The following is a 14,851-nucleotide window of genomic DNA, read 5'->3' as shown; positions in this document are numbered from 1 at the left end:
TTGTACTTTTCGCTGCCCTTTTTATCCGCTTGTTGTATGCTACATTTATTCCTACAGTTGTCATTTAATTTGAGTCAATACACAGTTTTCTCATTGATTTCGCTTCACGTTATACAGTTAAATGCATTCATTTAGTGTTTCTGATGAAGTTGATCATAATCGGATGCATTCACGCAGTTAATTTGGCTTCCTTATAATTGTTACTGATCAGCAAAATAAGGTTCTCATCATACTTTTACGAACATTGAACTCAATGAGCTGGCAAATTTTCCGGTTAGATATTTAACCTAATTTAGCTAGCATTTTTGTCTTGTTCTGCCAAGTTTTTTTGTATAGTGCTGTATTTGAAAGCGCACTAAACTGACTTCGTTCTCTCTCTCTCTCTCTCTCTCTCTCTCTCTCTCTCTCTCTCTCTCACACACACACACACATGAATACCGACTAGTTAGAGATCGGGAACATCACTTTTGATTTCACACACCGCAAAGATGATCTCAACTGCAGAAATGATTAAAGATGGAGCCCTATTATGGAAAAAAAGGGGGGGGGGTTAGCTAAAATAGTCTCGCTTCATTCCTTTGGGAAATGAAAAGATGTCAGAGGATTTTTAATGAATAAATGGGTTACACGGAGTTATATATGACTTAAGGGTTCTGGCAATTATTATTATTTCACATTTAAAAAAACATTATTTTATTTATTTATTTATTATTATTATTATTATTTTTATTTTGCTCTCGATATCACATTAGTGGGAAATTTGGGGATTGAATGCTCATCTCTGGACAAGTATCATATATGCATGATGAGAATATCGATTACTAGTTATTTTAGAGGTTATCTTAAGTTTTAACAAGCAGAGTATTCAATAAAATTGTTAAAAGGGATGACAGAAGTTCTGATTTTCAGTTTATGATGTAATTTTTCAAGTTTCGGCTTATTACTGTTAAGGCTGTAGGAGCCTTTCGTTTCCAGTGGATCTCAACGAATTTGTTATGTGCAATGGATAGAAAATGTGTCGACCTTTTTTTTTTTTTAATTGGGCAAATTTTGTAGATAAATTTGTTTCAAAAGATAAAATGATATAAATTAATAACCTCCATTCTGGCTGGAATCGAATAAAATTTGATATTTAGAATTAGGACTTGGCAAAAATGTTTCACGTATGCTGAAGTATGCTAATTACAAAAGCAGAATTAGACATAACTCAGAGAAGAGCAGAGTTCGATGCAGGTCATTACAAGCTGAATCTTTTTATTTTTTATTTATTTTTTTTCTTCCCTTCAGTTGAACGTCATTTAGCTGATCTCATAGGAAAGTAGCAGTTATTATTATTATTATTATTATTATTATTATTATTATTATTATACCGTACTCTACTCAGGTACGGTATAACGATCTACGCAAACACATCAAACAGCCACCTAACAAAATCAGAAATATTACACACAGAAAAATCGTGTCAACAGTGATTTGGAGATCTTATACACAACAGCCAATATCCGAACCGCTTATGACGACACACAGAATCCTGAGCATTAAAAATTTGAAACACTACATAATGTTACTAATAAATTACTTTCATATCAACTCTTTACACTCCAAGATCCTTCAACAACTCACGCGGTTCTTTTGTGAGATCGCATCTGCTACCCACGCTACTCAACAACCTACCAAGAAATTTAAAACACACAGACAACTACAGAACCGTAAAACGCGAACTCTGGAAACTATACCAACACAGTTAATATAGCATTAACGCTTATATACACATGACAAATCACAAGCATCCAACGCCTACATTCCATCCATAAACAGTACCAAACAAAGTAAATAGTGAAGACTAATCCTATAGTTTACAAAAAACTAACCCTAGCTTCGAAGTAGGGAGGGATTAGCCCGCCACATTCAACTAATCCTCATAATCATAGACTGCAAATTATTGTAATGTATATGTTCAATATCGTGTATAATAATAAATGATGATACTGATATGAAAAAAAAGTATGTGTATTTATATTTAAATAAAAAAATATTAAAAAGAAATAAGGCACTTTAAACTACTTACAAAAGAACAGAAAATGTAATGTCTTAAATGTACGTATGTAAATACTTTGTATGATGATAATGGGAAAAAATATTATTATTAAAAAATATATTATATAGAGTTATAATATCTATTGTTATTGTATATATAAAGTGTAAAAATGCAAAATATACGTTGTAAACAATTACTATTATTATTATTATTTAAAAAATCATTATGTAAGTATAGTATATGCATAACATATACTCGTGCAAGTATATGTTATGCACAATTGTATTCATGTAATGTATTATAAATATATATATAAATATTATTGTATGTATGTAATTTATCTGAGAAATAATAAAATGTTAAAAATTATTTTAAAAAAATTATTATTATTTTACTTTGCAAAACAGACAGATAGGCCGGAAAACATGCAGTTACAGAGAAAATACTAAGTAGTAGGTGGCAGATGATGTTAGTCCACTGGTGGATTGCGTGGTGTTGTGTAGGTTTAGAGGATCTTTCGCGTTGAATGCTCTTGGATTCCATGGAGTTGTCATGTAATAATAATAATAATAATAATAATTTTTTTTCAATATCAAATAATACTTTATCATCTGTCAATTAAATTACATACATATACTTACAATTTAATGATATACAATTTATATTATACATACAATTCAATATAATTGCATACAATTTAAGAGATAATACTATAATTTTTCATATGTGGTTCAATTCAGATTCCAATTTATCTCATACTTTGTACAGTGCGCAAGTCATAGTACAACAATTCGTGTGCTCTTAGTACTAATTACGATTTTAGTAATAGTTTACAATCAATTATAGTTCAGTTACACAGGATAGATTACACGATTATCTATATAATTTTTTTTTCAGTACAGAATGCTAGGAAAATATCTTATTTAAAATAGCATAAATAATGATATTAACAATGTGTTTTACATCTTTTTTCACATTCATATTTACAATGATTCCTTTAAATTTACAATGATTCACTTTTTATTAAATCGATTATGATATTTATTTGTTTCTTTGGGTGGTATTTCTGATTTCTTCCTCGAAGCTTTGCAGAGCTTATCTGAGGAAGAATAGATGGCGGTGGTTTCTTGGTTTTGTTTCTATACCCTTCGCAAGCCAGGTGTTGATTTTACTGTTTGTAGGTACGTGCTTGAAAGACCACTACTGCTTGTCCACGGTTTAACTTTTTTTGCAAGTGGGGTTGGATTTGGATATGGTATATTTGTGTCTTTGTAATGGTGTTTTTTGAGAGGGGTTTGTTAGAGGTAGGTTTGTTAATTTTTTTTTTTAAACATTTTATTATGTTTCAGTATAAATTACATACAATAATAATATTTACAATATTTACAATAAGGTTTATACAGAATTTTTGAATTTAGAATATAATAATAATAATAATAATAATAATAATAATAATAATAATAATAATAATAATAATAATAATAATAATAATAATAATAATTTTTTTTTTTTTTTATAAACGACTTATTTGTTTTTACAATGAAAATGATAAGGTTTACTATCACACAGAGTATCTGCACACACACAATGAAAAACATATTATCTTTTCTGTACAGTACGAAAATTCGATATACAAAATGCAGAGTACATTTTATAAATATGAATATACATTTTTTTAAACTAGCTAAATATGGATTGGCACCAATGTGCACACAATTCACGATACAATGCAGTAATGCAGCATACACACACAATTCAATAATAATAATAATATTTTTTTTTCTTTTACATTTTATTGTCTCAGTATAAGTTACATACAATAATAATATTTACAGTATTTACAATAAGGATTATACAGAATTTTTTTTTTTTTTTTTTATGTCTCAGATGAATTGCATACATAGTTGCTGTAGTAATTATATGTATGTATAACAGATACATACATGGTGTGTATAACAGATACTTGCAAGTTAGTAATTTTCTTCCTCGAAGCTTAGCAGAGCTTATCTGAGGAAGATAATAGATGACAGAGGGTGGTGGTTTCATGGTTGTGTTCCTATAGTGGTCACAAGCCAGGTGTTGATTTTACTGTTTGTCGGTACGTGCTTGAAAGACTTCGTCTGCTATTACAGTTTAACTTTTTTTTTTTTTGTGTGCAAATAGGGTTGGATTTAGACATGGTGTGTTTGTTTCTTTGTGTTCTTGTAGTGAATAATAATAATAATAATAATAATAATAATAATAATAATAATAATAATAATAATAATAGCTAAATTAACAAATGAAGTGGAACATTTCTCCTGAGTTACAAAAATTACTTCATTAAACGATTCCTGTATCGCTGTAACTAGCAGAAGCAGATATACATTCACGAAAGAACAGACATCTCAAAAGAATCAAATAGCATTGAGGGAGACTGTGAAAATTTGGGGCAAAAAGCCCTGATAAAAGCAGAAACAGAAAGCTTCAGAATAAAGAATAAATGGAATCAGAAAAGTGGACTACTTAACTGAGATGGAGACACAGAAAATATAACAAAATCTGAAAAAAGTAATCCGAAATGCTAAATTCCAGGACAATAGAAACGGAATTGGAGTGTTATCGCAAGGTGCTATAGCAAAGGAAAAAAAAATAAGCGAAAGAACTTCGAGAAAAATGGAAAAAGTTTGTAACAGTACTAAAAAATGATATATCAAAACGCAACCGAAAACCTATAAAATAATGTAATACATTGATAAATAAATTAAAAAATAAATAAAAGTACATAGAGTAGCCTTAGAAAATCAGGTAATCTATTTTTAGATAACTTTAGATAACATATCAGACACTTATTATTATATAATCTATTTTTTTAGGTTATGTAAAGCAAAGGTTGATCAAACAGGAGAAATTGTTACAAAGATTGTTATGATGTTAGAGCTAATATGGAAATATAAAACGCTAGCTTTTTTCTCTAGCTCTTCGAAAAAGGTATTTATTATTGCAACTTACACAGTACGAAACCTGCATTTACTAAACTAGTGTAATTAGTCTAGTAAATGCGAGTCAGTTACAAGATATGTAGAAGTAAAGAGATGGTAAACTTTACAATTCAGGACAAACTACTAGTACAAAAAATATTTCTAAAAATCCAATCTTGCCTAAGATCAATCCTTACTTTAAAATTATTATTTTAAAAAGAGAAGAGAATTTTACAAATAAACACGTATCTCTTGTTGATAACAAAAACGCGACTGAAATAATTAACGGACAAAAATTGCTGAAAACATTCGCCGATTTAAATATTTCAAACCACCTCTTACAATCAATTAAAGGAGCATATGCAAATTTATTTTCAAATGGCCAAATTGTGGTAGCCGCATCAGATGATGATTTACAGAGATCACAAAAAAATCCATTCAATTAAATCTCTGTGGAGTATATGGAATCGAAACATAGAACATAAAAGAATCAGAAACGAATTCAAACTGCAGAAATGAAATTCCTCATTAGATTATACCACGTGGAACTACAAAACAAGTGGAGAAATTGATCAGTCTCTCAATATAAAAGCATTATTACATAAATAAATAGAAAGAAAAATGATAAAGCATCCACATCGAATGAAAGAGTAGCAGACAACCAAGCCTACTGTGTGGAAATAAATTAATTTAAAAAAATACGAATTTTTAAGAGTAACAAAGCGATGGTATTACTTTAGAAGGCTACTTGGTCTCAAACTGTCATAGGAAGAAGAAGGAGAGGATGATAAAAGATGAACGGTATCCGCATTGCCAATGTAGCTCAAGGGAACAAGCAGATGTGGTGGAAAAGGTGCTTGATGCCAGAAGCAATTATAATGTTCCAAATGCATAAATAGAATTACTCAGGTAGTATTTTAGGCAATTAAGGCACACAACTCATCCAAGTTGACCTGCGTAATCATAATTTTAGGATAATGGGATTAGTCGTATGCCAAATGCGTATTTTCTCGTGTGTGAATTGCGTGTACTCTCTTTGCGGGGTTGCCTTTGTTACCGGAATAAAACCAGAATTTCCGTGAAGAAAAACCCTTCATGAGGCTGTGTAGCTCAGTGGGTATCGACATTGTTCTTTGGTTGAAATGACCTGGGTTCGAATCCCGTCTAGGACACGAAGGAATCTTTATTAGGGCGCCTTTTATTCAAAGTAAGTTATATAACCTTATCCGAAGGAGAACTGGTTTTCCGCCCCCTGGAATCTCGGGCTTTTCAAAACCGGAAAATTTAAAGCTATAGTAGAGACAATGAAGACAGGATTAATCCGCCCTATCAAAAACGGCATCAGGTTTCTAAAAAGCACAATTACTTGCCATAACAGGCCATTGAGCCTAACACTAGAGGAAAACCATTCACCCCCAATTATGAGACTGGTAACTCACCTTCGTGATAGAGGCCTTCTCGTCACAGATGGGATTCCAACCCAGCTGTTTCCAACCAAAGCGCTTCGTCGAAACCGATTCTAATATATTACTACAAGTATATACCATGTTATGTGCGTCCTCATATATGCAGTCACTGAATTTTGCAGTGACTGTATCGAGCAAATTTAATTTTCTAATAACTAGTATGGCTACGGCCCTTGGTTACACATAAAAATTAGTAAAAGATCGTAAAAACTCACTAACTTGTTTTAAACATTTGTATAAACTATGAAAACTATCCGATAATGTATTTTATCCTATTTCTATATATAAGGAAAATATTTTTATTTGTTTATAACAACCAATAAGCCCAAAATAAATGTAAAAATTAATAATAATAATAATAATAATAAATATTATTGCCAGTATTACTGCGACACATCCAAGGAGGGCAAGGACTCATCGCGGGTATTTTTGGGAGGGTATTTTTCTCTACTGCACCTCCGTAGCGCAATTGGAAGAACAGCAGAACATTGTGCCCTTCGATTGGAAAAGACCTGTCTTCGATTCTTGTCGTGACAAGGAGAATCCTTATATGGGCCTTTTCAATTGAAGGTGAGTTAGCCGACTCACATGAAGGTAGCAGGGTTTTTTCCCCCCGCGTATTGACAAATCGGCCTTCAGAACACACGCAATTTACAGACAAAAATACTATTGTTGGTGGTGATGATGAGCGGTAGATGGAGTTGATGGTAGTAGTGTTGTAGGAGTAGGAGAATTAAGTAGTAGTGGAAAGGGTGAGATGTATGCTATTTAGCGAAGTAGAGTAGATTGCTCTCCCGCGGTGAGTCTTTGGACTCCCTGGACCTAGAGGCGTCACGTAATAATAATAATAATATTGCATAAAACTCACCATCTCCACTTCTTTATCCATGATCTGTACACAACGCCATCTACCGCTCACCGTCATTACTATCTTTTGTCTGTAAATTGCGTGTGTTCTCCTATAACAATAATTTACGCAGTAAATTCAAAAAGTAGATCATTATACACAGGGGGAAATGTTGTACCCAGAAAAGCAGCGTGCTTGAAATTTTGACTATGTCCATGAAAATAAACGTAGATTGTTCAGAAATCTAAGTATATGGAATTTCCAGTTCGTTAGATGCTAGTATATGTTCAGTAACATTCATTTGAACAGCGTAAAAAAATAATAATAATAAAATAATAAATAAAAAATAAATGGCAAATTATGTGAGATATCGGAAAGGTCATCGTACCTTCTGAAGTCCCACCGATTATAAAACGAATGAAATCTATAGGTGTCTTGTTTCTTAAACATTTGCTGACGATTGCGTTAATTTTCACTGATAATGAAATGAGAAAGAAAATGTATTGAATTTGATGTGAGAAAGTTCAATGATCGTCTATCATGTACACCGATTACCGACCTTCATCATTTAGTTGCTGAAGGAGTAAATTGATTTGCTTAACCAGTAATCTAAGTCAAGTAGTGAAAGAGGGGGGGGGGGGAAGATAGAGAGATGGTCGTAGGAAAAATGACGTCAATCATTTTATCATTTGTGCAACAAGGATAAATTCTGCTATCAGTGTACTTGTGCTCATAAATAACCTTCGTCAGTTTAAAAGGAGGAAATCTGAACTAACAACACATTCTCTGTACGACCTCTCGCCCAACAATGGGGAATCTATTAGCGATACCGCTATCATTCATCTTTGGGTTCGCAGGTAATTATATATATATATATATATAATATATATATATATATATATATATATATATATATATATATATTGGTCGAATAATTTTTGTCATTTCTGAGGGTTTACTTTTAATAATTAATAAATAATTTCCAAAATTGGTTACATTACATTTGTTTTTATTTTTTCAGAGCTAAGTATATGTAAGTTGTCTATTAAATATGTAGTTGAACTTAAGTAGGTATAATGCTACTTTTTTTTTTTTTTTCATGTGAATCCAACCCACGAAAGGTTGCAAACTTGTATAATGCATGCGTGTACCGTGAATAGGCTAAGGCAGTATTTCTTAACCTTTTTTGGATCATGTCCTACATCAATGTCTCAAAGATTTTGATGCCCCCCCCCCCCAGCATAATAGTCAGCCAAATTCTGAAAAAGTATAATATAAATATGTGCATGTACATTTTTCCAATTGCCTCCCAAAATATTCAAATTGCCTCTCCTGTGGGGCGTATGCCCCACGTTGAGAAACACTGGGCTAAGGTTACATAATCTGGGAACACTACATTGTACACAGTAGTGTACAATGTACACTAATGTGCACAGAAGACCAATGTACACAGAACTTTTTCAGTCCACTTCGGTAAGCAGAGTGGTGGTCTCGCATCGGGGGGAGGGGGATGAAATTCATCTATTACCTGGCACTTGGGTTTAGCCTGTAACTCATATAGATTAGGCTCCAGCCCAGTGATGGCGAACGTATGACACGCGTGTCAGCACTGACACACTTGAGGGTTTCAGGTGACACACCTTGGATGTTGAAAAATATTGGTATTCTGATGAAGAAACTGCGATAAATCGTGTAAGATCGCTCTCAGTTAAGGCGAAGGTAGGTTTCGGTTCATTGAAAGAATTATATTTTATAGTTAGCCTATTTCTATTTTATTTTGTAACTAGCCTATAAACAGCGAGTCTTTTAAGTTTATGTTTTCTTTCTCAATGATTATAATTTCTGCATAGTCATATGATATTATAAAAACTTATAAAATTATTATCAATATTATATGATACAAACTTATAAATACGTGCTTTATATATTATAAACGTAAAGTTTTCATTTGACTTCTGTGTGAAATTCGTTCATGCATGCATTCGAAGTCTCTCGACTGAGTAAATATAAGTTCCAAACATATTTAAAAACCACTTTAACAGAAAATATAATTCGCAGCATTAGATATTAAATTTATCTGAGTAAATAATGAAAATATTTTTATAGTTGCAATAAATTCAGTAAATTTATTGCAACTAAATAATGCAAATATTTGCGTTGAATATTGCAAATACTAATTTGCATTATTTAACGAAATTTACTGAACGATGACGTCGCAAAAAAACTAAATAGCTGTTATTTAGTAGCATGATGTAAAACATAACAAGGTTGCTACGAATGTACCGGTAATAAATCTGGCAACCCTGCTGAAAGAAGTAGTGGTAGTCTTGCATGGTCTGCTACTTAAGTAATCTGAGTTGCTAGTGATTCATTTCCAGTAATTGTAAGTTCTTATTAATTATTACTACTTAATTACCGCCGTATATAATTGTGCTCTTTTTTAATTTGTGAACCCTTTTACAATGGCAGCTAGCACTAATAAAAAACTAAAATTATCACAGAAAGGAAGTGGAAGAAATTTCCAAGATGCCTGGACTGAACAATATGGTGTTATTGATAGAAACAATATAGTGTTATTGATAAGCGTGTGGAATAGCCTTCCCGTAAACTTTCATGCTCTTAAAATTTTTGCTAAAGCTCTTCTAACAATTTTCTCTTCTACATACTCTTGTGAAACTCTATTTTCTGCCTTAAATAATATCAAATCGAAAGGGAGAAATAGATTGAGCAATGATTTGAGCGCCTGTGTAGCATTAAAATGTACACACTATATAGCCCCTTCTATAAAGCAACTTTCTACCAGTACTAAGCAACAGAAAAGTCATTAAATGTAATGTAAGTTTGTGATTTCACTTTATTAAATTAATTGTATAATATGAATTCATAGATTTTATATCAATGTCCTATTAAATAAATAGCCTAATATGATATGTATAAGTCACCATCTATGATTATGTAGTTAAATTTATAATGCATGTATGCAAGTGGCACATCAACAACGTCAATATTTAAAAAACAAAGATGTCTGACACACTTGGGTAAAAAGGTTCGCCATCACTGCTAGGTGATGGCGAACCTTTTTTTTTCCAGGCCGAAATTTGTTGCTTTGTCAACGAAGTTATAAATGTTTCAACTACAAAGCGGGGTAAGACTATATCAAAAGATATCGAAGGATTTTCTTGCGCATCTAATATTACGTAACTGTAAGCGTACATTATAAGAATTATAGCTGATAATGACTTTTTTGAATGGTTGTGTGGAAACGAATTGAGTTTGTAATGTCTATAATCGCCTTGCGAAATTTACCTCCATAATTTGAAAATCGTCGGAAATATTTTTTCTTGTTATGAATGAGATTCGAAGTTCTAATCTTTTACAGTCAATTTTTTGGAGGAGCGCTACTAGTTTTGCTAGTAGAGACGATTCTCCTCCTTTTGCGAAATCATTGGATAAATAATTAGCTTCTATATTTACATTTCGTAAGTTCTTATACTTAAAATTTCACTTGGAAAATATTTATTATCCATAAAGTCTGGTGATGTAGGCAAATAAAAAATTTTGTTGCGGTTAACGCCTGCTTTAACTGCAATAAGATTGCAGTTAAAGCAGGCAGTGCCTATGAGTGTATTTGGATGTTACTTTTCTTTTCAATGAAAATGTGATGTATTCTATCATATAAATCCGTCATTATTACTTGGAATTTAGAAAAGAACATGTGTATCTTAAGGCTATATAAAGGTTGTATTTTTTTTTTTTTCATTCGAGTCTTCTCGTAGAGTTTCTAAACATTCACGGCAGTTTGTCAGCATAATTTGAGGAGCTATGGTCATGCATTTCCTTGTATAAGCAGAACTTTATGACGCATTAGTCTATCTGATACGTCATGAAATGTTGAAATATTGACATATAGCCAACATATAAAATGGCACATCCACTTTTGCGCTGTTAAGAATTTGAATGCATGTGTGATTTTTGTCAGCTATGATCAACGTCTTAAAACTTAGACTACCTCTCTCTCTCTCTCTCTCTCTCTCTCTCTCTCTCTCTCTCTCTCTCTTTCTTAACTTCATTTCTAATAAAATAAATTTGATGGTCAAAGCATTTAATTATTCTTATTGATAAGTATAAAATTCTTATGTATCTGCGAATAAAAACGATATCAATCCCTATTTAGATTATGTAAGTTTCCCTTTATATGAACTACCAATATAACCCAAAGAACAGCATTACTAACCTATGAACTTCGAACCTCCAATCATCTCAAAAATACATCTAAATGCAAAAACAAACAGTAGCACTTATAGAGTTGATGATTAGGAATAATATCAGGAAATTTGAGCTGCTTTCTTTTTTTATTTTATTTTATTGATAATCATTGGAATGTGTTTTGTTGCTTTTTTCTTTTTCTTTTCTTTCTTTTTTATTTTTGCACGCTCTTGCTTCTCTAGCATGTGCGATACTACTTACAAATAAGAAAAGTTATTTTGCGAAATGAAGTATATTCGACAACCGGTTGCTTCACCACGAACATAAAATATTTAGAGAGAAATCGCTGAATGTTTTACACATTTTATGTTCATATAGATGGATTAACTTGTCGTCAGATACACGTACTTCTGGCCTCGGAATTTCTATTCACTCTGACTAAAAATTCAGACCATTTCGATCAGGTTTTATTTATATATTTATATTTTTCTTAGTAGAGGTCTGATGAAGAAAAAATACACATAGTAGGTTTAATTGCAGTCAGATTAGAAAGAAATTTTCTACACTGTTTGGAAAGAAGTCAACGGATACCATAGTGTGAGGAACAAGTACCCATGGCGCCAACCTTAATAAGATGTAGGACCTCCTTTCGCTGCGATGACTGTCGATCTTATTGGCATTCTTCCCACAAGCGTACGATAGCGATCAATGGGAATTTTGGACCATTCTTCCTTTAGGCATGTAATGAGGTTCTGGACTTTGTGGGCCGGATGTCCTTTGACCTCACCCGACGCTCTAGTTCATCCAACAGATGTTCAGTGTGTGGTGACGTTCATGTTACAAACCACGCAGTTTCAGCAGCAGCGTTACGACACTGTGCAGTGTCTTGCAGAAAGAGACAATGGTCAGTTCAGTATAAATGCCACAAAGTAGGAAGCACTGCCTTGTCCAGAATGTTCAGATACTCTCGGAGTTCAATGTTCGTGGCACCGCAGAGGTCCGACACCAAACTAGGAAAAAACAGGACCATATCATCACACCGCCACCTCCGAATTTCATAGTTGGGGTTACGCACTCTGGTAAGAGATGTTCACCAGGCATCCGCTACACTCACACCCATCCATCTGCTCGGTGGAGGATGCAGTGTGATTCGTCACTCCATAACACAACTTTCCAAGTATCCATGTGCGACTGTACATGCTCCTCTTTGCACCACTGAATATAACGCTGCATGTTGGTTCGAGTAATGTGGGGTTTGCATATTGCGGTCCTACCATGGAAACTGATGTTGTGAATCTCAGTTGCGAATGTTTCTGCGCAGATCGTATTTCAGTCGATGCCCGGAAGTCCACATTCAACGCGTAGGCCGACGAATGCCGGTTTTTATATATTATCATTCGTAAGTCACGTTCGGTGAGTGTGGTGGGTCGTCTACTGTGGGTAACAGTTGCAAATAAGTTTGGCAAATTGTTGACAAACTGGAATGACCCAGTTTGTCAACAATTTGCCGAACAGATAGGGCTGCAGCATGACATCCTATCACAACGCCTCTTTCAAACTCAATCAGTTTCCTTCTTGCATCCATTTCATACGGACACAGCTGCACTGACTTGGGAGCATCATATTTCTTCGAATCATACCGGCTACAAACAGGTGACTCGTTACTTGGCACGATGTACCTTTTCCATGGGAGTGTCCGTTGACTTCTTTCCAAGCAGTGTATGTCCTCGTTTTTCACTTTCACATTTAGTAGTTCTCTGCGTGGTACAGGTAAATTAAGTCTTTTTCCCCCTGGAACTCACGCTTTTTAATTCTGCAATTCAGCAAAATCGATTATAAAACTAGTCCGAGTGCATAAAATAAATACCAATTCGGATTCGCGCGAAAGAAAAACTTTTATAGGCTTTATTTTATTTTTTATTTATTTATTTATTTTTATTTTTATTTTTTTTTGTACTGGTATTTGAACGTTTTTTTCCCCAGATCAGTAGCAGTAGATCAACATGGCAAACGTGCATTACTGGAAGAATAGGCTTAAGAAGCATTATTGTAATATTGCTGAAATAAAGCACATTGAACTTGACGTATTTCTGCAAGTGGGGTAGCGAACAAATCTGAACTTTTCTACAAGAAAAGGAAGATTTTTATTTTATTTTTATTTTTTAGGAAGATTTTCTTATTTTATTAATTAATTCAACCGAAACTTTGTAAGTGATATTTAGAAAAATCTGCACATTGTACTTATAAACATTTTCGTATATACAATCATTTATTTATTTTTATATTCACTTAACAATGTTTGTAGCAAAGAGTAACAAGAACCCTGAAACAGAGTAATGAAATCTTTGACTGCAAATGAGTTCAATTCGGGCCTTATCCAGAAGCCTAGAAATATTTGATATCATCGTAAAATGTTAGACTTCCTTAGAAGTGCAGTTTTCTGAATTTTGAGATGATGTATCTCAGAGGCTCAACTTTCCCAGATGTTTCATAAATGGTATTGCTCCTATGACAATTGGAACTGTTGTTGCTTTCTTGCTCCAAAATCGTTGAATTTCAATCTCCAGATCTCTATACTTGGTCAGTTTTTCATTCATTTTTTCTTTAATTCTACTATCCCCTAGATATTGCCACATCAACCACACTTGCTGTTATTCAATTATAGTAATGTTTACCATATTATGTTCGAGATGTCTATCTGTCTGGATTTTAAAGTCCCATACTATTTTGGCATTCTCATTTTCAATAACCTTTTCATCTGTATTCTCCCAAGGGAACACAGCTGAATTTTGCAAGTTGGGAAACCATATTTCCTGCCTAACTGCAATGTACAGTTTTTGCTAGCCAGTCACGCCTTTTTTTAATAGTATGTCTGGACAATCTTGCTGCAAGAACTAATGAGCTGGTCCACTGTTTCTTCTTTATCTCTGCACAGTTGACATTTGCTATCGCTACAGATCTTTTCAATCCTCGCCTTCGTTGCATTCGTTTGTAGCGCTCGTTTTTGAGCAGCAAGTATCAGACCTTCCGTCTCCTTCTTGATGCTTATCTCCGATCTTACAAAGAAAAAAAAAGAAAAGAAAAAAAAAGCCGTAAATCAGGAAGTTATGAAGAAATACATTTCGTCGTTCTATCAAGGTAGCTGAAGGCATTAAGTGTCACTTTATATAGTTGTGTGCCACGTGACTAATGCATAGAAGGCAAAGAAGTACAAAATTTAAAAACAATAAAATATAACATTAAACTTTGACTATTATTTTTTTTTAAATTTATTACTTACAATAAATTGTATTAGTATAAACTAAATAAAATCTCTATTTGTATTTCATTTACT

At 33.0% G+C, this 14,851-nt stretch overlaps 1 protein-coding gene across 1 annotated transcript in view; it reads left to right on the top strand.

Moving 5' to 3' along the window:
• Positions 1-8,061: 8,061 nt before the first annotated feature.
• LOC150100406 (uncharacterized) overlaps positions 8,062-14,851 on the top strand; it is a 621,895-nt gene continuing 615,105 nt past the window's right edge. Inside the window, exon 1 of the mRNA XM_090402392.1 lies at positions 8,062-8,168. Within this exon, the coding sequence (XP_090258518.1) occupies positions 8,120-8,168 (49 nt within the window). The 5' untranslated portion in view covers positions 8,062-8,119. The remainder of the gene's footprint in view (positions 8,169-14,851) is intronic.

This window comes from Typopeltis vanoorti, chromosome 13 (assembly GCF_054136105.1).
Source record: "Typopeltis vanoorti isolate ZY-2024b chromosome 13, IOZ_Tvanoo_1.0, whole genome shotgun sequence".
In the NCBI taxonomy this organism is placed as follows: Eukaryota; Metazoa; Arthropoda; class Arachnida; order Uropygi; family Thelyphonidae; genus Typopeltis; species Typopeltis vanoorti.
The sequence above is the reverse complement of the archived record's forward strand: the minus strand, read 5'-3'. Positions and strand labels throughout refer to the sequence as shown.